The following is a 23,636-nucleotide window of genomic DNA, read 5'->3' as shown; positions in this document are numbered from 1 at the left end:
ATCTTGCATTACCTGTTATTTTCTCAAAAAATATTTTAATTTTTATCTGAATTTTATAGAAAATAATTTTTCTTACTTCCAAGTATTAATAATTATGTAAAGTATTTAAGATAATAAAAATTGTGGTTATGAAGAAAAAAAAACTATTGTGAATTTGCAAAGATAATAGACCTTTAAAATAGTTTGTGGATTTGCAAGGGTTACGATTCTTACCTAGTTCAGCCCAACAAAAGGGCCCAATATCCACATCCCAATTCCCAAGTTAGCCCCCGTAAACAACAAACAGCCCCATGGCTAAATCCGTACTTTCACGCCCTCACCCAAAACAAACCCTAATATTCCCCTCCTCGAGCACCCCTCTCTTATACAAAACACCGTCAGCCGAAACCTACTCTTCCCTATCCGCTCTGCATCTCCAAAAACCCCCAAGAAGCGAAGATGCAGATCTTCGTGAAGACCTTGACGGGAAAGACCATAACCCTCGAGGTTGAGTCATCAGACACAATCGACAATGTCAAAGCCAAGATTCAGGACAAGGAGGGCATCCCTCCAGACCAACAGCGTCTCATTTTCGCTGGGAAACAACTCGAGGACGGTCGCACCCTCGCTGACTACAACATCCAGAAGGAGTCCACTCTCCACTTGGTGCTTCGCCTGAGGGGTGGAGCCAAGAAGAGAAAGAAGAAGACCTACACCAAGCCCAAGAAGATCAAGCACAAGAAGAAGAAGGTCAAGCTCGCTGTGCTCCAGTTCTATAAGGTTGATGATAGCGGCAAAGTCCAGAGGTTGAGGAAGGAGTGCCCTAATGCTGAGTGCGGTGCTGGGACTTTCATGGCTAATCATTTTGATAGGCACTACTGTGGTAAGTGTGGGCTTACCTATGTTTACCAGACGGCTGGTGGTGATTAAGCTCATTTGAATGGCTTTTTTTCCTAAGTATGGAACAAGGATTATCTTTATTTAGAACATGGTCGCTGTTGAACTTATAGTTATGTTTTATTTGCATGGCTAATTTTGAGTTTAATTATATTTTTGTTTTATATTGTCTGCCTTTGTGCTTGATGTGGGCTTTGTTAGATGTGTTTCTTGTTATATGTTTGATCTGATGCTGGATTGTTCGTTTGTTTAGTTTGATAAAAGGCTGCATCTCCTGGCTTTAATATTAGATTGAGGAAATCTTTTGTTCGGATTTAAAATTCAAGGGGAAAAGATTTTATCTAAGAAGGGCATCTTTTCGAGTTCTTTCCAATTTCGGGTTTTTGAATGGCCTTTCTGAGCCATGTTTCACTCTGAAAACGGGGAAAAAAGAAGCTAAAGTGTTTGCAGTTCGATGGTGAATTTATCGTGATTGCTTATCACTATAATGGTTTCTGTTAGGTTACTTCCCTTATTCATGCTATGATTCTTCTTTGTTGGAAATTTGGGATATGTTAGGTCACGAGTAATAGAATAGAGCAGGTATCGTTGCCCAATAGCAATCCCTCTGGCTATATTCTGAAAGCATATAAATGTATGGATCCCAGAAAAGCTTCCTCCATACTTATTCTTCTTGGTTTCCTCCATGCTGACTTTTTACACCCTATGTATTAGTGAGGTAAGCATGGTTCCGTGTTGGAATCACAGTTTCTTTGCTGTATTGCTTTGATATCTGAAGGCCCCTCTGTAATCGGCATGCTTTTTGTTGCAAATACGAGTGTGGTGTGTGTAAAAGATTAACGACTGATCTACACTTGTGAGGTTAGTCGGTTGAATTAGCCTTTGTGGCTATGATCTTGTTTCTCGTGAAGAATGGAGCAACATATCTGCTGCAAGCGGGTTTTGATCTGCTAGCGGGTTTTGATCTGTTGACGATATATATTGCTCCCCACTTCAAATTAAATTAACCTCTTGGGAAGGCTATTGATCGATAATCCTCAGGCCTGACTAGGAAAATCCTCAGGCCTGAGTATCTTGAGGGCGTAGTAGTTCGTTAACTCTGGAATAAGGTTGGAGGCAAAGGTTTAAACCCAATTTGGGGGTTAACTGCTCACAACCATTTCTCAGAAACCCCGGTAGAGATGGGTGAGTTGAGATTCAAGGCATTTGAGATTTCACGATTTAAGAATCTTAGGGTTTCAAGCTTTGATTTTGAGTGTTTTGTCGAGAGATGTCGCTACGTACTACAAGAAGAGGAGACGGTTGTTTTGTTTGCTAGTGTGTAAAACTGAATTAACATGGTCCCTTGTGCTTTGATATTGTAAAAGTGAAACTGTTTTTATTTAATCACAAGGAGTCCTGTTCAAAAATTATTTTTATTTAATTTTGTGATAATTTAAATAAAATTTTATAATGATTCAAATGGATTATATTGTCAAGTAAAAAATGTGTTTTTCAAGCTAAGTTCTTTTCTATTCATGTAATTCTTTCTGTTTTCACAAAACATATTTTTATTAGAATTAAGGCTTTTAAATAAGAATTATCATTGTTTTAATAAAAACAAAAAATAATCATGTCTCGATATTCTTTATTATGAAAAAAAAAGATTAATTTGAGAAGATAATATAAAAAAGTAAGAATTAACAAAAGTAAAATAAATATTTTATTGAGAAAATTACCTCGATTAGTCTTGCTTTTATATTTTTTGGGAAATCATGGTTTAATATAGGGTCAAAGCAATTTATAAAGTTATATAATATTTTATATCTTCAAAAAAAAAAAATCAACAAAATAGTTTAAATTATTTATAAAATTATTATTATATTCCAGTTGATGACTAATAAGCCCTTGAGTGTTAAAATTTACAGATTTAGAAAATTGTCATCCCTTCTCTCTTACCCCCCATTAGTTCCTGCCTAGAAATGAAGATTTCACTAAGGATTGGAGACGTGAATCTCAAACATTAGGAACAAAATATATTTTATATATCATTTTATTAAATTCTTAATTATATAATTAGATTATCTGATATCGTTCACTTTTTCCTTTATTTTCAATGAGATCACAGAAATGATTTAAAAAAAATAAATAAAAAATATTCTTTTTGTTTGATTATTTAAGTTGTCTTTTGATTAATCAAGTTAACTAATAAGATACGACCAGGTAAGTAAGAAGTTGAGTCAGAAAATATTTTTATTTCAATTTTATCTTTTATTTTTTAATTTTATCATCATAATTTGTTTACTAATTAGCTAGTTTGTCTATAAACCCGTCAAATCAACTTGTTTATATTAGGATAATTTTTATATAATTTAATTTTAAATACAAGCTAAAAAAAGAGTTAGATGGAATGATTTCAAAATTTCCCTGCTACATCAAATTTAATAAAAGTACAAAATAATTCCTTACATTATATTTTTTTTGTCAAGTTGAAAAATAATATTGATTACACCAACTACAATAAAAGTGCTAGTAAGATATCTGATTTGGGATTATTTAAAAAGTTTACACATTAAATTTTGTCTTGGAGCAAACATTGGTTTCTGTTTCTAACCTCAAAGGCGTAAGGTAAATAATGTTAATATATTTTGTTTCCTTCCATGAAGGAAAAGTAATACAATTTGAGGTGATTATGAACAAATAAAAATAAGATAAAATTATTTGCACTCAGGTGGCATGGCCTTGAACCTGGATCTATCGTTACAGTAAGAGTAGAACATGAGCTTCCTTCTTGCCCAGTCCATTGCCACACTCTGTTCGTTTGACAGCCTAACAAACTCCGGTCCGTCAACAGGGTCCAAGCTCGAAGGATTAGCCTTAGAACATGAAGTAACGAGGGCAGTTTGGTTGAAAATGCAACCAGTCATTTCCATCTCTGCAAAGGAAACCACAAATGGAGCATATTTGTAGTTAACTGGGTATTTTCCTCCATGGGTTGCCCACTGAGAACCATCCCATATTGTTGCATAAAGAGACATAGGCTTTGATGGATACACAGAAGGGTAAGAACTGCTGTGGGCGAACTCTCTTACTGGTACGTTGTCCACTAGAAACCTGCATTAGTTTTGTAACTGTCTAATCCCCGTATAACACTAAGTAAAGGAAAATCAAAATTCCAAGGCCAATAATTGTGCTGTGTAGGTGATTTTCTTACACAATGTGATGACTGTTCCAAATGATGCTGTAATGATGGTGCTGCTCTGTGGGATCAAACCAAAGATAGAATTTCTCTTCTCTTCCGGTGCCGGTACTTCCATTTGCGTAGACATTGGTTTGAAGGACCCAATCGTTTCTCATATCATGACCAAGAAGTTCAATGTCAATCTCATCATGGTTGTGCGGGTAATTATCTGCATTAGACAGCTGAAGTTTTTGGCCGCTACGTGTTAGACACCAGTGTCTGTGCTCAATGTGCAGCAGCACGCAATTGAAAATTCAACCATGCTTTCCCATTAATTTGTGGCATTAGAGTGAACAAAACAAAACAAAAAAAGTGAAAAACGAAGAGCTAGCTTACATAGAAGGCTACTACAACTCCAGGTGACAGACCAGACGGCAACTTTATGGCAGCACTAAAGAATCCATAGTAATATTTGTTCCGCGAGGCCAATCCCGAGCCTGCAAATTAAAGAACACAGAAAATAAAAGGTGAAAGTTACTTCATTAGCTCAGAAAGATCAAACACCATTTACCAAGGCACAAGTGATCTGGCTGTATACGAACCTGAGGATTTGTCAAGAGCAAGATTAGCAGAAGACCCGTTATTTAGCAGCTTAGTATTTGAGCCTCCAAAAAAAGTATAATATTCTTGACCGATTGAGACATGACTAAAAGCATCAGTTAATCGCATAACATTAGGAGGCGTGTAACGCGAATGCCTGCTATGTGAAGAAACCGCTGCAGTCATGCACAGGACTAGAAGACCCAAAACTACGATTTCTTGCAGAAATGCCATTGACACTTGACGTGAGGTAGAATGACGAGCAAGCACACATGGCCTGTTAAGTTATAAATACTGGGGGGAAAGCCCAGCAATCTTCTGCTTAGTTGTTACTAGCTGGCCACCACCACCTACCTAATCTGCAGCTGTTATGGATCTTATTAGAATGTGATATAAAAGTCATGTGAAATGGTTTTAGGATCCATGGCAGAGCTCGTGGGGCTGCCTGTTAGTAAGGACCATGATAATTTTGACATTTACATGAAGTTAGGTGGATTCTCTTACACTACTATTAAATATGATGAACTGATTCAAGTGGTCACCATGGAACCAAGTTTGAAAAGTTTGTGATGCTCTTTTTTTTCTTTTTTTTTTTCTTTTTTTTTGCTTTTTGAAAAGTTTGGACATAATTAAATATGTTTTTGTACGGGGTCAGATTTTAAAGAAATTATCATAATATTCATAAGAAATTTCTTTGTCATGATCTTTTATTGAATTTAAATCCAAGATAAAATGTGGATTAGTAAATACACTCGTGGCAATTCTTATCAATTTTTTACTGGTTGTTTTTGAATCGATCAAGTTGACCAAATTATATTGAGATAATTTTCACGTGATTTAATTTTAAATATAAAATAAGTAAGGAGTCAGATTGATAGATTTTTTCTATTAATTTTATCTTTTTTTCTTAATTTATCTTGAGAGTCTTTTTACTAGTTAACCAAGTTGTTTTTGAACCATACAAATCAACTTAAGTCACGTTAGTACAACTCTTACATGGTTTGATTTTAAATTTAAATTAAAAAAGAAGTTGGATCGAGAGGTTTTTTATGTCAATTTTATCCTCAGATTTTTTTTAGCCTGTTGACTAGGATATCTTTGGACCGGTCAAGTCGATTAGGTCACATCGAGACAACTCCTACATGATTTAATTTTAAACTTGAACTAGATAAGAAGTTAGATAATAAGGTTTCAAGATTGATACGCTGAACTAGATTTTTTTTATAAAAAAAATATCAAATAATTCTTTACAGTTTTGATTTTTTTTGTTATATTTTTAAAAAATATTCCGACCTGAAATATAGCACAAACTTTAAACTAAAAGACTATTTAAGAACACATCAAAAAATTTGTTCCCAAAAAATAAAATTCAGAAGCATCAAAAGCATGCTTTCTTTACTTTTTTTTATTTTTAATTAAATCGCAATCCCAAACCATCACTAAATGATGAAGCAAACTAATAAATAATCCAATGGGACATTAAAGGAATCAATTATCTCCTGCTATCGAAATGATTCAATTCCTCCAATTAGTCAGAATGTTAGGATCTAATTAGGCCTTGCAGATGAGAGACAGTATGTGAAATGATCCTGTGAAGGAGAAGACGATTAATCTTCTTTCCACGAATACAAAGGTAATTCCCAAATTAGCAGATTAATGAATATTCCTCCATGCTTTGATCGATATGATGTTTTTCTTACCCTGGATTTGATTAAATTCCCACAATTAGGTCACATGTTAAGATCTGATGAGGCCTTGCAGTTGAGAGACAATTACACATGGGATGGTCCAACGATTTAGACTAGGCCAATCTTATATGTGTTGAAATTAAGAGAAAAGTAGTGATTAATTAGAGATCTTTGTCTCTTTTTCTTCTTCTTTTTTAATGTAAAACGACTTAATTTGTCATTTGCCAGAGATGTTTTAGCTGGCGTTGTGTTTTACACATGATATGACCATTAACAACAACAGCACTGATGTGGAGTTGATTACTGTATACATAGCCAGAAAAAAAATGACAATTTTTTTAAAAAAGAAGAGCAAAAAACAAAATAATTAGCATAAATGTGTGATTTTCAAATATTAGGAGGCTCTCTATGTAAGATCGATGGCAACACCATCTTTTCTTCCACACAGCAAAGAGAACCATGAGTTTCTTGTTCTCTCTATCCTTTTTCTAGTATCGTGAAGCTGCTTTCACAAATAATTACAACAGCTACAGTGCTAAGAAATAAACCCTAGTTTCTTTTTTTTTTAAAGGTTGTAATAGGAATTTAATAGGCTTTTTTATTTTATTTTTCTTTGGGTTTCTTCATCCCTTTGTCTCCAAGTTTAAATTCAAATTCCTCAAAAAATAATTTTTAACTTGTATATTTGCAAATTCCTCTTAAATTTTCAAAACTCATATTTTGCTTCTTGTTCCTTTGCTTGCAAGCTTCACTTTTATATTTATGTGTGTGTGTGAATCACAATAAAAGAATCACAATATCCGATATTTCTATGGAAATATTTTACTTTAAAAATATCTATAATTCCATACTTTATCTAATTGATATTAATCATGTTTTTATATGTTATTTCAATTTTCTTGAATTAAATAAAATATAATTAAATCTCATGTGATTACCAATCGGTACACATAACTCAATCAGTATACATAATATTAATATATAATTATCAATAAAAAGAAATATAACTCAATTTAAGTAGATAAAGTAAGAAGTGGAGGGTAAAGATATTTCTAAATTTTTATAACTATAACCTACGTACAAATGTTTTATTTAATTTCATGCAATCTTACTTCTCCTTCCCTTGCTATCGAAGAGACCCACAGAAAATTAATAGCATCACAATATCCCATGATTAATCTTGCTTTACATCTTCCTTTGTTTCCAAGACTATTAATAGACATGTTTTTTATTCCAATTAATAGCGGCACAATACCTCATATTTGTATAACTATCTTCCGCAACTATTTAATTATCATACTTCATATTACCAAAAACACATGCATTTTACCTTGTCCTGCCCATAATTATTAAACCTGGTATTGGGATTTACCCAACTAAAATACTAGGTAATCTAGTGACAATATTTATAGCTGAGAGATTTAATTAAAGAGATTTTTAATGGATTTTTTCAAGATACATGAACTAATATAAACTTCAAAAAGATATTAAATAATAATTAAAGTACAAGTCTGGATTAAATTAATTTATATTCAAGAAAGGTGTATAGATGAGCATTCAGATATTACATAAAGGTTGAAATAAAAAGATTTAAATTTGTTAATTTTAACATTTCGCTATTGTTTTAGTCATAACTGGAGCTATAGAAGAAATTTTAATGTGATTCTAATTACTTTAAAAAGTAGATATTCATTTTTTTTCAATAATATATAAGGTCATGTAGGTTAACTTGAGTCCATTTAAAAAAAATAAAAAAATAATATGTTTGAAATTTTAATATCGGATATTAAAAGATTTGGTAGTTTAAGGGGCTTGAGCTGCTCCCTTTCTGCACTCCAAGTTGCTGTTAAACAAGGTCTTACAGTTTCAGGCATTCTTTTGTTCTACATATTATATCAAGCCACAACTTCAACAACTCCGCGCCACAGCAATAACTTTTCTACACCCTCGTAGTAAAGTATTTCTCTCAACTTCATATACAGGAGTCAGCTTATTCAATTTTAAATGCATTTCCTCTTAATTTTGGGTGATATCAACAGTCTTGAGTAGTAACAGCATAATGTTTATGTTCATACAAGATTTCTTTACTTGTTCACCTTGTACTCTTCAGTTTCATGGCACATTTGCTCCTCAGATGGTATGAGTGGGAATTTGGTATTAGCACTACCTTCCTTCTGATCTCTGCTAGGAAAAAGCTCTGCAACCCTTTGAGTTCTGACTTAAACTTGAATGCTGTTGAGCGTTCAAGGGGCGTCCCTTATTTGGCCATTGGTAAACATCTCTGTGGGCCTGCAACTGGTGAGCGATATGTTTTAAAATTTCCTTTTCCCAAACATTAAATAGGACTGAAAAGTAATGTTTTTTTTTTTTGAATTTTATATCATTTTTTCCTCATTTTTGGTAGAGATTTGTTCCATTAAACTTCTTCCTCTGTCATGTTGTTTTAATATTTGTGCTGCAGATTTGACACTAAGATGTTGCCTGTCTGAGCAATGGAGTCAAGATGGCATGCAAGATTGCAGGAGCAATTGTAACCTTAAAGGCCTTGCAATAGCAACATGCTGCCATCATCTTTGTCAGTGGAAACATTACACAAGTAATCAACATACCTTACCCTGCATGCTCTTACATGCAATTTAAGCATACATGTGCATTTTTCTATTCATGAGCTTTAAATTTAACTTTTGTCGCCTTGCAGACAGAAAGTTCATGTCCGAGTCGGGGATAACCAAGGAACAATTTCATGCAATGACATGGTTCACTAGCTGGGCAGTAGATGCTGATCATGGTTCAGATCTTTCTGATATTATTGATTGCAGATTGCATTCACAATCCAAGTAATCTCTTTGAACATTTTGATGCTCCTGGTATCCTGATTCTCTTCCCGTAAATGGTTCTTTCTTCCCACTCTTCTGTAAAGTATTTCAGTAGCAACCTGTGAGGATCCACAACATTTGATTGACCAGCAACCAAATCCAGAGTGGATCACATTATGAAGAGTGACAAACACCCCCTAAGCTTGAGAATGTTGTGACTTTGATAAAACCAGTGCAGGATTTTAATTCCTAAGTTATCAGTGTTGCTTTAAGTAAGTTGGAAAAGAAAAGGAATTAAAAAAAAGAGAGAGATAAAGCATTGAATTCACATAATTGAAAAAGTGGTATGTGGAGATGCGGGGGATCGAACCCCGTGCCTCTCGCATGCAAAGCGAGCGCTCTACCATTTGAGCTACATCCCCGTTTGTCCTTGCTTCCAATATGATGTTATGAGTAATAATACATAAGCTGATTTTCCTCAAGGGCAAGTGCGGTCGAAAAGGGAGGTAGGAAACCCACCCCATTCACCCCTTCATTTCTTCCTCGCATTATCTTCTTCAAACTCGCGGCTTTCCATATATAAAACAGTATGCACAGGTAATACAATACACCGGGGTGGGGTTCGCCGCCGCTTATCTCAACCACTCCACTTCTCCTCCCTTTTCTGTTTCCCACTTCACTCTGCTCTCATTTATAATGAATCCAATCCAGAGACACCATTACCATCATCACCACCACTACCTCATTACGACATTTTCTCCTCCCTCAAACTTAACCAACCATCACTCCCTCCAGATGACTAACATTCCATACCCACTTCCATCAACGTCCAACGATCAATTCACCAACCTACCCATGTCATCTCATCGTTTTTATCTCCAAACCATCCGCTTCCCCAAGAATTTACCAAACCCGCCCCCATCAATATTCCATTCCCTTTTCCAGATCTTTAGAAAATGGAGAGTTTGATGAAAAGAATGAGAGTTCTGGTGTATAAGTGCAAGAAGCTGAGAATTATATGGATGGTGAACCAAAAAAAGAAGAGGAGGGTGATATTGAGAAAGTTGACGAGAAAAAGGAGACTGAATCCAAGAAAATGAAGATTAAGGAGGGTTTTCATGTGTTGTAATTCCTTAACAAACATAAGCATATCTGGTTGTGCAAGCTTGAGAAGATCACCAAGGAGTAGTACTTTGTACAAGAGCTTGACCATTGTTTGGGAGGGTTATTTAATTGTTAAGAACTTTTCTCGTAAGGGTAATCTGAAGTTCAAGGATATTCTTTTTGTGCCAAAAAAGAACTCCATTTGATGGCAATAGTCAATATCAACTTTTCCATAATATTTTGATATCTACAGAAATGAGGTTTCCACAAGGTGCAGCATTAGAGAAGTTGCATCCAAACTATGTGGATATGTATTATGCTGAAACCTGTTGAATGATTATGATAAAGACATCAGATCCACGCTACAAACTACACGAGTATATGAACGGAGACGACATAGAATGACCTAACCTGTTACTTTTTGGTTGGGAGACTAAGCTCATTTGAGTCTATCTCATTGTTATTTTATTTAGTCCATTTAGACCTGTCTCATTGTTATTTTATTTATTTGAAATTATTTATGTTAAACAGTTTGATTTAATGGACCGAGCTTAATAGCGAGATGTTCAAGGGTTTACTATTTATATGTTTCTCTGTCATTTTATGAGACAATTTTGATGATTAATGAAAATATTGCAAACTTTGCATATCTCCAATCTCTTTTTTTCTCTTTCTTTACTCTCTCTTCTCAGCTTTTTCTCTAAAAATTTCTTTCTTTTCTTGCTTTAATTCTTATTATTTACTGTCTCGCATCAGATTAGCATTCAAGGAGTTCTTCGATCATAGGTTTTTTTGGGGAGCCAAGACCATTGGTGGATGCTAAATCCCCTCCACTTCCACAAATGAAATTAGTAGTTTGATATGTCTGCTTATGATAAAAGGTCTCAATTGGAGCATTGCTTGCACCCAGCTACCAAAAATGCAATATTAACTGGCTCATATGAGCATGACAACTTAACAGTGTTAACAAAGGTTCATGATAGTACATCCATAAATTACAGTGTTCATAGATTATGCCTAGTATGGTGCATGATAGGATGTGGAGATCTGTGGGTGGTAGCCAATCTTCATTGGATAAACTTTGAGTTGTTGATTTAATGGAGTTTGTCTTAACTCAATTTTAACCCTCATCTTTGTATAATCCATCTTCATTGGATCCTTTCTTAGCCAAATTAAACCATTTTCAAAATTTCCTCTTCAACTGAAACTGATCATGGCAAAAAAAAAATTCTCAAACTCAATTTTTTTACTACTATCGCTGCTGCAGGAAGTTTGCACATCTCCTTCCTCCAATTAAGTCATCATTGAAAGTAAATTTTACCACTCAATCATAAACACAATTTCACAAACTCCACTTTACTTATTACTTCATCCGAACAATTAAAATTATATCTGCTTTCTTCATTCGTGATGTCTATGAACAATTTCTGGTATCAACCGTGAGAGATGGACAAACCCATCTCAATTACATTAACGGTAACAAAAGCTGATCACCTAATTGGTGAAGTGAATTCAAAAATGGCATCACGTTGCAAAACCACAGCAACCAAAGGAGTTTGCTGGAATCCATTCCATCTCTAGTTGTGCGTTTGTTTAATACCCGTCTCTCTTATTTACTATACTGAAATACTGTTCATGAAAATAGCTTTTGTCCCCCACCTTTTCGCCAGACTCCACGCACAGGTCCTGAATTACCATTATCATCTATCCTGTTTTCCCCTGTGTTGTGAGGATCAGGATCAGAGCTTTGGAGATCCAAAAGGGCTGCCATAGAACCATCACCTAGCCTCACTCTATGAAACTTGGAGGTTTTCTTCCGTTGCTTCTCATTACCCCCATCTTTTATATTTTTACTAGATAAAGAATCATTTTGGATTCTTGGTTCCATTTGCAACTCATTATGAATGACATTTGACTTGCCTTTGGCAGTCCGATACCCATCCTTCGATAGCTGCACCTCTTCTTCCACAGGCTTGTAATTTGACTGCAGAGCCCGAACAGAGTTAATAAAGCTATCCGCCAACCTATCCTTTGAACTGCTATCTTCAACGGCTATTCCCTTGCCTTTCTTAGTAGATCCATTAGTAGTGCCTTTTAAATGGGTACTACCACGACCCCAACCATTCTCTTTCTTCCCATTGCTTCTCAAACTAGCATTGTAGGTGTCAACAAGCTCTTTCTGCTTCTGAGCATCAGGACAAAGTCTAGCCAACTCAGGAATTAAATGTGACAGGCCAAATTGCTGCACATAATCCAGGTACTCTCCTGTGCCAATTGAACCCTGACGATACTGTCCAGATATATCTTTAAAAAGAGCATATCTATCCTCGTCATTTTCAAGAGCAGCACGTATCCTTTCCACCAATGACTTGTTTGCAGTTTGAACATCTTCCACATTCAGCACACCCTGGTTACTGGAGGGCATCTTGTGCATCTGCACTGCAGAAACTGGAGGAAAATCTGAAATAGAGGGTTTCAATGATCCAGTCTCGGCAAGATTTGGGGCTGATGAAGAGTGGCTCATCCTACCTGTGCTGCCTGAGCTCCCCAACAAACCAGCTGGGAGATGCCCACGAACCACTAAGGGTCGGGCCTGAGACTGAGCCTGAATTGAACTTGCATAACTAGAGAGACCAGGTCCACCAGCAGAACTTCTTGAACTCAAAGGCAATGCATTTAACGTAGGCCTATATAGTGCTGAACTACTTGATACATGCCCATGGCTTGCTGTCGGCCATTGCTGAGGTGAATTGATTAAAGTTACATTTCTGTTGGCCTGGCGCCGGAGATGCGCTGCCATCGTATTATTAGGCAAACCTTCTGATTCATCTTTGGAGCTTTGTTGACCACTGGTAGGAATAGTAAAGAGAGGAGGAAAGGAAGATTCTTGCAAAGTTGCATTACTAGAAGAGTGTCCCAAGGCTTGAAGATATCTCGATGTTGTTTCAGGATCTGTAGCAGTTAATGATTCAAAAGGCTGAACTATTGCATCAATATCATTTGAGTCCACATGATCAGAGATCACTTGCGCCCTAGCTGATCGATCACGAGATGTGCTTTCAGAATGTGCTGTCTCCAAGCTAGCTTGAATGACTATGGAGAGTTGGTTATCAGATTGATCACGACAGAATGTCCGTCCCCTTCCACGACGATTATCTTGTTCATTACTTCGACGATATCGAAAGCTAGTTGGAATCTGATTCATGGAAATCAGCAAATGAATAACAAGAGAAACAAACTGAGACATCCAAATAACTACAAAAGGTGCTCCTAAATGAGTGAACCAAAAAAGAACAAATGCTGGTCCGATATCATCAAATGAATAACAAGACAAACAGAGACATCCAAAATAACTACAAAAGGTGCCCATAAATGAGTGAAACATAAAGGAAGAAATGAGGCGGTCAGATATCATCTAGAAAGAACCACATCCTTAAGGATGGGTTCTAAAAGTAAAAATAACATGTACCTGGAGAGCAGCATTTCGCTGAGAACGAGACATATGTCCAGCATGTTCGATTGTATTATGTCTCTGAAATATAAAAACAATATTAAATGACTTGAACTGGTCCAGTAAGCAGTAAGAGAGATCTAAATCAACAAAGACCCCCAACCCCAACCCCAACCCTGCCCCTGTGATCACACGAACAAAGAAATTTTAGATTGAACAGTATACATAAAGAAACTAAGTCAGCAGAGCTTTCTCAATCACCTTCAACTCTGCTTCAGTTTGAAAGACAATAAACTTTTTGGCAAGACATTCCTCATCATCACATAGAAAATGGTCTCGACAGAAATGAATCTGTGACAGAAATTCAGTTGTTTAGATAAATATTCTTAGTTAAAGAGCACTTAAAAAAAAATGTCAGCATGTTAATCTCAAACATTGAAATATATATATAAAAATAAATGTAAAGACCAATCTTACCTCTAGATCATCATAATTCTTGTAATATTCATATTGTCCTGGATGCTGCCTGCATTGAACATTATAGAAAGTTATTTGAGATTATCTAAAAATGCATGCACCTTATGATATCATGTGTACAAACCATAGCATCTATTACCTCAGGCATAGATGACAGGTATAGTGTTCGGTTGACATATGTGTGTACAACTCATTATCTCCATAGAATGGTTTTTTACAGAATTCACACATGGGATGTCCCATAAAGCCACCTCTTTCACTCTCACTCCCATCAACCTCGGAATCACCTGTGCTTATATGCTGATTCAATTGTGCTCTAGCGTATAGTTTTTGCTCACAAAGAAAAACCTGTTAAATCCAAAAGTTGTTACAGAGCCAAAAAAATAATGTAAATTGGTTTTAAGATAACATTATTAAAACTATCCAGGATAAATTAGTTAGAGCCTCATGTAAATCAATTTGAAAATTACATTAGATAAGATGCCCAAATAATAAGAAAAAATGCCAATAATAGCATTACAAAAAAAAAAAAACACGTGCACAAATTCTAAGCAATCTCAACTTGATTATACCTGAGAATAACTTTCAATGTCCAATCAATTCAAATAAGAAAACATATGTCATACATGATAACAATCACTAAGATTTTACCTTTCGTCCTTCCAAACATAGACTACACATATGCAATTTATGTTGATGAAATAAATGACCCTTCAGCTGATTAATATTCCTAAACTTCCCCCGGCGCTTGGATCCATCATTTGATTCCTCCTTGTCACATAAACTACATGACAGTTTGCACATGGCCTTTATCATTTTGTAATGGTCAACATCATCAAAAAATGCCTGTGTGTCCTCATGGTACCAGTAAGATCCTATTCGACCCTCCTTTGGTTCAGATGGCAAGACTGAAAAGTCATTAATCAACCTTGTATAATCTCCTAAAGCCTGCAAGAACAGCAAAATATAAAGCGCTTTGTGTCATTTATCAATAAAAAATATGAACAAAAGCAGTGAGGCAAATTGAAAAACCAAGTAGACAACTACAAGTGGATATTACTTCTCAATACCACACCTTAAATGTATTAGATTTTAAACTACAACAAAAAATAAAAGTGCAAAAGGAAACTAAAAATCAATATCATTCACATTAAGCCCAAAATACAACAAAAGCGTTCTTGACCATATATTATTTTCTGAAAGCAAACTCCATCTAACAAATTCTGAATGATGAGTCCTTTGTCTTCTACATTGGATCGCGGGGATGATTTGTGCCTAGTGAAATGATATTTGATATTGAATTTGACTATGAATCCGCTGACTCTACATTGCTTCAGCAATAATCCCTTTAAAAAAAAACTAAATGATGTATGCCCAAAATGCTTGTTTTCTACAAAATCTCCGGGGAAAACTACCTATGAGGTCCAGTCCCCTGGCAATAGCCTTTTACTTTCAAGGTGCATGGATGTTCTAGCTTCTATATACCACTCTACATTTTCTTTTGTCATTATTCTTAAGAGATAGCCTTCGCTGCCACATAGCAAAAATGCTTGAAACAGTCCTGAAACTAGTGGATTTTGTCATAAATTCTTCTTTAGTGATGGAAAAGACCCTTGAATGTTCAAAAAATAGCTGCTTCACTATTACTACTTCCTAAGAGGGTCTAAAAAAACAAAGAAGCTTCACATAGCTTGGTAAAGATTCAAAACCAGCAATCAATCAGGCCTCTATTTAAACCAACAGTTGCAAATTAGTCCTTTTTGAGGCAACAGATTGCGCACTTGCTTATTCAAAGCTGAAGAAAACAGCATAACTTCAGTGATTAGCAATTAACCACACCCATCATCAAACTCAAAACGAATTAGCAATCAAAACCAAACAAAAGAAAAGGAATTTGAAAAGGCAGGCTTAACCTTGGTGACAAAAACGACAGATGACTCGGTCTTGCAGATACAGCAGCGGCGATCGTCGCAGATGAAACGGAGCCGAGCCACGCACGTGGAGCAAACTTCACGATGGCCACACGCGCCGTAGGCAACCCATTCTAGAACCTCCGCGCACACTGCACAGCTATCGTCCATCTCCCTCTCTTTCAAAACTCACAAAAAACACCAGAAAAAAAGACAAATAAAAATCGATCGCCGGGAGAGAAACAGAGATTGGAGGTTACGAGGAGAGATCTAGGGTTGAGGGTGGTGAGTTCAGAAAAATAAAATAAAATTAGGTACCAAATTTTTGTATGTCCTTAGAAGAAGTGGTTTGGTTTTGAGGATTTTGGAGAATCCTGTGCAATTCAGGGCACCGCAGGAGTCCTGATCCAACGAGGGCAATCTTGTAACTTTACGTTTTTCTTTCTTGGTTTATTAAAAAAGGATGCCCTGCTATTATTACCATTGAAGGGAAGGCAAAACTTACTTCCCAAGTATTGGATTGGATTGGGTCTCAGTCCACGGGGCCCAGCAGCCACCTTTAGTACTTGTTCGGCACGCGATGATCCGGTTTCTTTCTACTTTCCTTTCCCCTTTAAAAGTGTGTTTGGTATTGCGGTAGCTGTTATGGTTGTGGTTTGAAAAAAATTGTTTTATAAAAAGTATTTTTAGTTGAGGTTGGTTTGAAAAAATAAGTGTTTGGTTAAAACTGTGGTTGAAATTGAGGTTGAAGAAAAAGTAGTTTAATGTGTTTGGTTAAAAGAATGCTTTTCAAATTGAGGTTATAAAATAATATATATTGATGGTTTTTAATTTAAATATTATAGATTTAACTACTGTTATTACATTATGAAATAAATAATATTGATATCAAATATTTTTTATTATTCCATTAAACTATGTGCAATTTCATCACGTACGAAATATATCCAACAAGGACTATATTTTCCATGGTTTCTTAAGTGCGCAACAACAAAAACTGCATTTTTTGTTACGTCATCAAACGATCTCCTTCTAATTTTTTGAATAAAACACAATTACAAATAAAAATAAAAACTGAATTTTTTTAACTGGGTCGGACCCGGCAAGAACATAATTGGGCTTGCGATCAAATTCTGTAAATGTTACGTCATCAATTGATCTCCCTTTTAATTTATGTAGTGTTACTAAATAATATTAAACACTAGTTTTTCGAGTAAAATATATTTTTAAAAAAAATATTTTTTTTTAAAGTAAGTAGATATTCACCTGGCACTGTTCACGTGAACAGTGCCAAGGTGACTTATATTTAACAGGACACCCAGGTGAATATAATTCACCTGCAGACGTGAGAAGCAGCTCCCAGCTGCTTCTCACGAAACAGTGTTTCACCAAAAATGTCCATGGGTCCCACATGAAAAGCAGGTTGAGTTTTTATGTTACCAAACGTAATGTTTACGCGGTGAGCTTTAAAAGCAGAAGCTACCGCGTAAACAAACACCCTCTAAAAAAGAAAACAAAAGGAAAGAAAATGGTGTTGCTGCTAAATTTGTGAAGTATATGCCACGTAAACAATAATTTCTTGGCCTTTTTTTTTTTTCCAGAAACATTTATAATCGGTTAAGCTTAAGAATTTTTACAAGGATTCGTGCCTTTGGAGGTCTATTATTTTGCACAATACATTTAGTCATAGTTTTGAAACCTGGACCGGCCCGGCAGGTCGACCGGGACCCAGTCAATCCGGGTCTAAGTAAAAAACTGCATGGAAGTTGGCCCGGCGAAACCCGGTCGACCCGGAACCTGGTGACCCGGGCATACCAGACTGAGACCCGGCCTCTTTTATTTTTATATATACATAGTCGTGAACGCTGCAGAATTGCAGAGCCAACAGTCAGACTGGAAACGGAGACAGATGAAAACGGAGGCAAATGTGGATGTAGGATTGCATGATAATGATCAAAATTCCCAATTTGCATGTAAAAATTTAAATATAACTCAAATTAAAGAAGATGGAGATGATCACTTGCAACTAGTGAAACGAGCTAGAGTTACAATGGGCAAACAATCATCTTTGGAGGAGAAACACAATAATTTTACTCGAGCTGAAGAACGAAGACCAAATGAAGTTGCCTTCAATGCAATGGAGGAAGATAATAGCTTTTTTCAACTTGAAGAAAGAACATCTTTTAAAGGTGGAGTTAATACATTGGAGCCGATTAGCTCCTCCTCAACTGAGTTTTATAGTTTGATGAGAAAAGAAGGTGTTATGCCTGTTTCTTCCATATTTACTGTTCTTTTTAAGGCTTGTTGTGCTAAAATGGATGTGGGTTTGGGGCGGCAAATTCATGGGCAAATGATTTTGGTTAGGGGGTTTGGTGAGGATTTGAATGGTGGGAATTCTATGATTGATATGTATATAAAATGTGGGTTTTTGGAGTGTGGGCGAAAAGTGTTTGATGAAATGCCCAATAGAAATGTGATATTTTGGACGGAGTTGATTTCTGCTTATGGAAAGAGTAGGAACATGGAGAGTGCAGGAGAGTTGTTTGATTATTGATGGGTTTTTTTATTTTTTATTTTTTTTTAGTTTGATTGTTCGTGGGAAGTGGTCAGGCTTTCTTAACGAATGGCAGAAGGCAAAACAAAGCGACGGGATCCAAGCAGCAAGATATGGTATGCCCTCCTTTGGGTTCCATCGGTTTCAAACCAAGGCTTTGGTTGGCAAAAGCAGCTTTTGCCTTCTATCCATCCCATCAATTGCAGTAAGAGTGGAAGACAAGTCTATTCTGCTATTCCAGGCGAGGCGGGTCGCTCATCCTTCATCTCTCAATCCGAGGAGGGCAAAGGCTGGTTGATCCGGATCAACCCATCTGATTCGTGACCCGATCATTAGACCGAGTCGGGTTTCAAAACTTTGCATTTAGTAGCTAACTAGGTCATGCGCCGGAAGTTGCATTAATTTTTTTTTAACATAAAACAATTATCCAATTGATAACATGTTTTTTAATAAAATAATTTTTAAATATAATACATAGTGGCAATTTTAAAATATCGATCCAATAATATAAAAAATATTGAAATTGTAATGTGTTAAATTAACTCAGGTCAATCTATCAAATCTATAACTCGGATAATGAAATCGTAATAATAAAAAACAAATTAAAATAAATTATAAAAACCAATTTCTAATCAACCCTTTGTCAAAAGATAAAATTGAAAAAAAAACTAAATTAAAAAAAAAAAGAAAAAAACTACTCGAGCAAACCCATCAAACTCGTAATTTGGGTCATGAGTTCAGGATTTCCCCATAAAAGACAAATAAAAAAATTATGATGTCTAATTTCCAACTAAATCCAACTAAATGTTAAAGGATAAATAGAAAAATAAAATTAATTTTAAAAAAATAATTTAACTGAGATAACTTTATAAAAAATAAATATAAAATATAAAAATTTTATTTTTAATAAATTCAATTTTAAAAATTAAAATTAAGAGAAAGAAAATTCTTGCGAGTGAAAAAGTACTACGTGTAAGCACCATTTATAAGCACACACAAAAACTCAATAACATGGAAAACACATATTCAGTGAGATTCTGCAAAGGCTACAGTTGCCCAGATAGGATTGACTCCATGGTGATTTCATATAAGAGACTATTCGTCTATAAACATGCAGCGATCAGTCACAACAGATTCTTTCAAATTAGATTTCTCCCTTGAATCACCGCAATGATACTTAATCACAGGACTGATAAAACCCTTCTGCGCAGTGCTCATTACAATAAAGAGGTTTCTTCAATTTAACCCATTCATCTCCTCTTGCCCCTTTGGCCCCCCTCCAAAAACACATCACCCCTTCTGGAGAAGCAACACGGAGAAAGATATTCTCAGAGGCAAGGCAGAAAACTGAAAACCTATCTCATCAAGCCATCATCCTTGAAAGACTTTCTCATTATTGAAAGGATGGAATCATAATAATAATAAGATGGAAACAAACGAACCGAAAGTGAACTCATCCTTGAAAGACTTTCCCATTATTGTTGTTTTGTTTTTCACTCGATTACAGAGAGAGATGAAAGATGATGACGATAAAGCAGCTAGGATGATAACATATGTTATACGGCCCGAGAGAAGACCCAGAAAGAAACAGTCAATGCTAATTGTTAAGAAATACTACTTATTTTAACAGAATAAGATAACAAATATAACTAAAACAGACAACTAGCGGGGATAGCTCAGTTGGGAGAGCGTCAGACTGAAGATCTGAAGGTCGCGTGTTCGATCCACGCTCACCGCATGTTCTTCTAACCGGAGTATTTTTCAAATACTTTTCATCTCAGAAAATTAATGTTTTGTTTTTTAATTTTAATATAAAAAAAGATTCTAAAAAAAAACCCGGCCCACAGGCCACAACACCCTCAACTTTTTTTATAATTAAAATAAGTCAGTTTACGGTTTGTGCACAGGCACAAGCACAGCAGCAGTCATGGAAGAGCAGCAGAAACAGAGCAAGTGGAAACTAGAGAGAGGACGATACCTAGGCGAAGTATCAGCTCTCTCTGTCCTCCTCGCCGTTATTTTCTTTGTTTTTTCTTTTTCCTTTTTGACTCAGCTCTCTCTCCTTCACTTCATTATAGTCTCAATTCTGTGTATTTGTAACATTGTTTCTTCTGTGAATTTAAAACAGGCACAGGATCGCAGGTCCTGTGATATAATATAGAATCAGGAAAAATAATAGAATCCTTTCAAGATTTTGATGGAATTCGTATCCATGGACTTACTTGTAGCTTCAACGAAGAAGAATCAACGCCTTTTCCTTCTTCAACTGTTTCTTTCAAAATCGCTGTCTTCGGTGAAAAAAGAGTCAAAATTCTCAACTTACACATTCAAACTCATTCACAAGTGAATGCTGATTTAGCTTTAATTCATTGCTTACAAAAGTTCACTATAACAATTTTTTTGTAGTGATTTTCTCTCTCATTTCTCAACATTTAAGGGATTGAAATATAAAAAAAATAATTTTTTTTAATATTTAAATGATGATATATTAGATTAATTTGAGTTTCATGGCTTAACTCACCAAATCTGCAACTTGGATCATGAACTTCGTTTGATTTAACAATTTTTTTAAAAAAGTTATATTTTACTTAATTATACTATAACAAAAGTATCATTTTTAATCATGTTTTACTTAATTATATGATAATAAGAGGATAACAAAAATAATATTTCATAAAATTAAGTATAAATCAAATATTAAGATGATTGTTTAAAAATAAATTATAAAAATATATTTAAAATAAAAAAATACTGAAAAATGATATATACTGAAAGAAGAAAAAGAGGGAAAAAAAATTGTCAACTCGGGGAGGAGTTTAACAGGGTACGCAATCACACCTTTTTTATATATAAAAATAATAATAAAAGCGATTATGCAATTACACTTTTAAAGGCCTTAAATCTGGATAATGTTCGCATAATTCCTCCTCTGATAGGATGTCATCTTCTCTTAGAGGGTTCCATTCCATACCACCAGCACACTCTGCATGAAAACGTCGACAGAATATTAGGAGAAAAATGAACCGAAAGCATAATTTACAAAACAAAAAGAATATTAGGAGGAAAATGAACAGAAAGCATAATTTACAATAGAAAAAAAGAGAGAGTATATTTGTTAGTACCAGAATCTTTTCAGATGGGAAGGACTGCAAGTTTTGCAAGGCTTCCTTCAAGATCATGAATGCTTTTGATAGAGCGTACGTAGTTTTCATTCCCGGATAATTACTATTATCAAAATGATCATCTGCTCATAGAAATTTATATTTTAAAGAGAGAAAAAAATAGCTCAGCCTATCAATATATTACGTGGTTGCCTCCAACAACTGATCTCTTCTCTGTACGTTTATTTAATTTATTTTATCTTCGAAATATTCTAAAATATCTAATGAGTCCATCTATTGAAAAGCAAGATTCGTTTGGTCAGGACGCATTTTTTTAATATTAAGATTAATTTATAATATTAATATAAGCAAAGAACACCATCCAATAATCATCAAGAGATCAATCTAAACGCAATCTAATGAAGGCTAGCTCTAATCTTTCATTCAAATTAACTTTCTAAAAAATGTTTTGCGTGGAAAGTATTGTAATTAAAAAGCTAGGGTTTGCATAAATGTAAACAAAGAGTATTTAATTGTAATATCAAACGTATATTTTCCTCTTTTCAAACGCATTAGCTATTTTCTTAAGAAACGAGCTTAAATTTTTTTTTTTTGTTATTGTGAGTTATTTTACTAAGTTAGTCATGTTAAAGAATAATATAAATTATATCTTGGGATATTATTTAAAAATTTAAACTATTAAATTAAAATAATTTTTTGATAAGTCAAAATATATATGTGTGAAAAAAATTGTCAGGGATATTAATAGTTTCTTGTAAATAAATCTAGCCTAACTTTTAATGAAGCAGAACAATGCCAAAGTGTAATATATATAGATACATGGGGAAAACGGTTTCATCTTGAAATATAAGAGTTATGTCCAATCTATTTCTAAATATTTAAGAGCATGTAATGTCTTTAAGTAAAAAGCTCCTCTATTTTCACTAATTATCATTTTGTTAGATTTTTTCTAGAATTCAAACTAACAAAGTTATATGATATGTGACTTACATACAATGAATTTAAGTTTTTATATATATTTAAAATACTCCAGATCTTGAATTTACTAAAATAAATTGATGTGAATTTGTTTTTTTTTTTATCAAAATTTGCTGCTAAGATTTCACCTGCGACGTTTACAAAAAAAAAGAATATTAAAAATGAGAATTGAGACTCAAATATTTTGCATATTTTCTTGATTACTCGAGAAACAAACTCTATTAATAACCTTAAAACTTTTATTAGAGAATTAAGATGTGTTTCAATACTCACTTGTTGAATTGGAGCTGTTCATTTGGAATTTCTTGTTACTTTTTTTTTTTCCATGCGTTTATATATAACTTAATCAACCACCAGAAACACTAGTGGAGTCAAGTTTTAGTTCTGTAGAATGCTAAACTTACTGGTTTGGGGTCATAAAGTTTTGATTTTGAATTTTTTTTCTTTTCAAATATGCTGGCATGTTCAAGTACTTAGATCTGGTCAACTGAAGTACAGAAAGTGCTTGCTGCTTAGTTACTGGACATGGCGATAAATATTGCAATAGAATATTAGCTAGAAGCCTACAGTTCAATCTTTTTCTTGGGACATTAAATTTAAAGTTTGGGACTCTGTGATTTTCACTAAACTAATACATGTTATCTGAGATACCATCAATGTCCTGTCCATAGTTTTCCTACTAGTAGTCTGGGATAGTTGACTGTTACAATCCATTTAATTTCTAGCTCCGAATTTATTATCCTTTTGCTTTTATTTTGCCTTCAATGATTTAGAGAAGTGTACTGATTCCAGTTTTGGATGGTGGAGATCTCATTACCCTTGCAAATACTTGGACTGGGAAGACAATAGCCATTGGCATTCCGAGTATTAAACGTCTTAGCTAAATGTCTGAATTAAGAG

General features: G+C 34.7%; 3 protein-coding genes and 2 non-coding genes across 5 annotated transcripts; 2 read left to right on the top strand and 3 right to left on the bottom strand.

Annotated features, from left to right (window-relative positions):
* The first annotated feature begins 307 nt into the window (after nt 1-307).
* LOC7455401 (ubiquitin-40S ribosomal protein S27a) lies at nt 308-1,040 on the top strand. Its single transcript, XM_002320914.4, has one exon. The coding sequence runs from the start codon at nt 439-441 to the stop codon at nt 907-909; it is 471 nt and encodes a 156-aa protein (XP_002320950.1). The 5' UTR covers nt 308-438; the 3' UTR covers nt 910-1,040.
* Nucleotides 1,041-3,479: 2,439 nt separating this feature from the next.
* On the bottom strand, nt 3,480-5,095 carry LOC7455400 (probable xyloglucan endotransglucosylase/hydrolase protein 33). The gene is made up of 4 exons (XM_002320232.4): nt 4,639-5,095; nt 4,433-4,533; nt 4,070-4,278; nt 3,480-3,969 (listed from the first exon to the last, which is right to left on the bottom strand). The coding sequence occupies exons 1-4, from the start codon at nt 4,868-4,870 to the stop codon at nt 3,573-3,575; spliced, it is 939 nt and encodes a 312-aa protein (XP_002320268.3). The 5' UTR covers nt 4,871-5,095; the 3' UTR covers nt 3,480-3,572.
* Nucleotides 5,096-9,489: 4,394 nt separating this feature from the next.
* TRNAA-UGC (transfer RNA alanine (anticodon UGC)) lies at nt 9,490-9,562 on the bottom strand. The gene has a single exon. It is a non-coding gene; the product is annotated as a tRNA-Ala (tRNA).
* A 2,022-nt stretch (nt 9,563-11,584) lies between these two features.
* LOC7455399 (uncharacterized) lies at nt 11,585-16,526 on the bottom strand. The gene is made up of 7 exons (XM_002320231.4): nt 16,086-16,526; nt 14,824-15,120; nt 14,312-14,520; nt 14,173-14,221; nt 13,957-14,046; nt 13,714-13,776; nt 11,585-13,440 (listed from the first exon to the last, which is right to left on the bottom strand). The coding sequence occupies exons 1-7, from the start codon at nt 16,251-16,253 to the stop codon at nt 11,878-11,880; spliced, it is 2,439 nt and encodes an 812-aa protein (XP_002320267.3). The 5' UTR covers nt 16,254-16,526; the 3' UTR covers nt 11,585-11,877.
* A 3,775-nt stretch (nt 16,527-20,301) lies between these two features.
* On the top strand, nt 20,302-20,374 carry TRNAF-GAA (transfer RNA phenylalanine (anticodon GAA)). The gene has a single exon. It is a non-coding gene; the product is annotated as a tRNA-Phe (tRNA).
* Nucleotides 20,375-23,636: the final 3,262 nt, after the last annotated feature.

This window comes from Populus trichocarpa, chromosome 14 (assembly GCF_000002775.5).
Source record: "Populus trichocarpa isolate Nisqually-1 chromosome 14, P.trichocarpa_v4.1, whole genome shotgun sequence".
Taxonomy (NCBI): domain Eukaryota; kingdom Viridiplantae; phylum Streptophyta; class Magnoliopsida; order Malpighiales; family Salicaceae; genus Populus; species Populus trichocarpa.
This window is presented reverse-complemented; position numbering and strand designations above follow the sequence as displayed.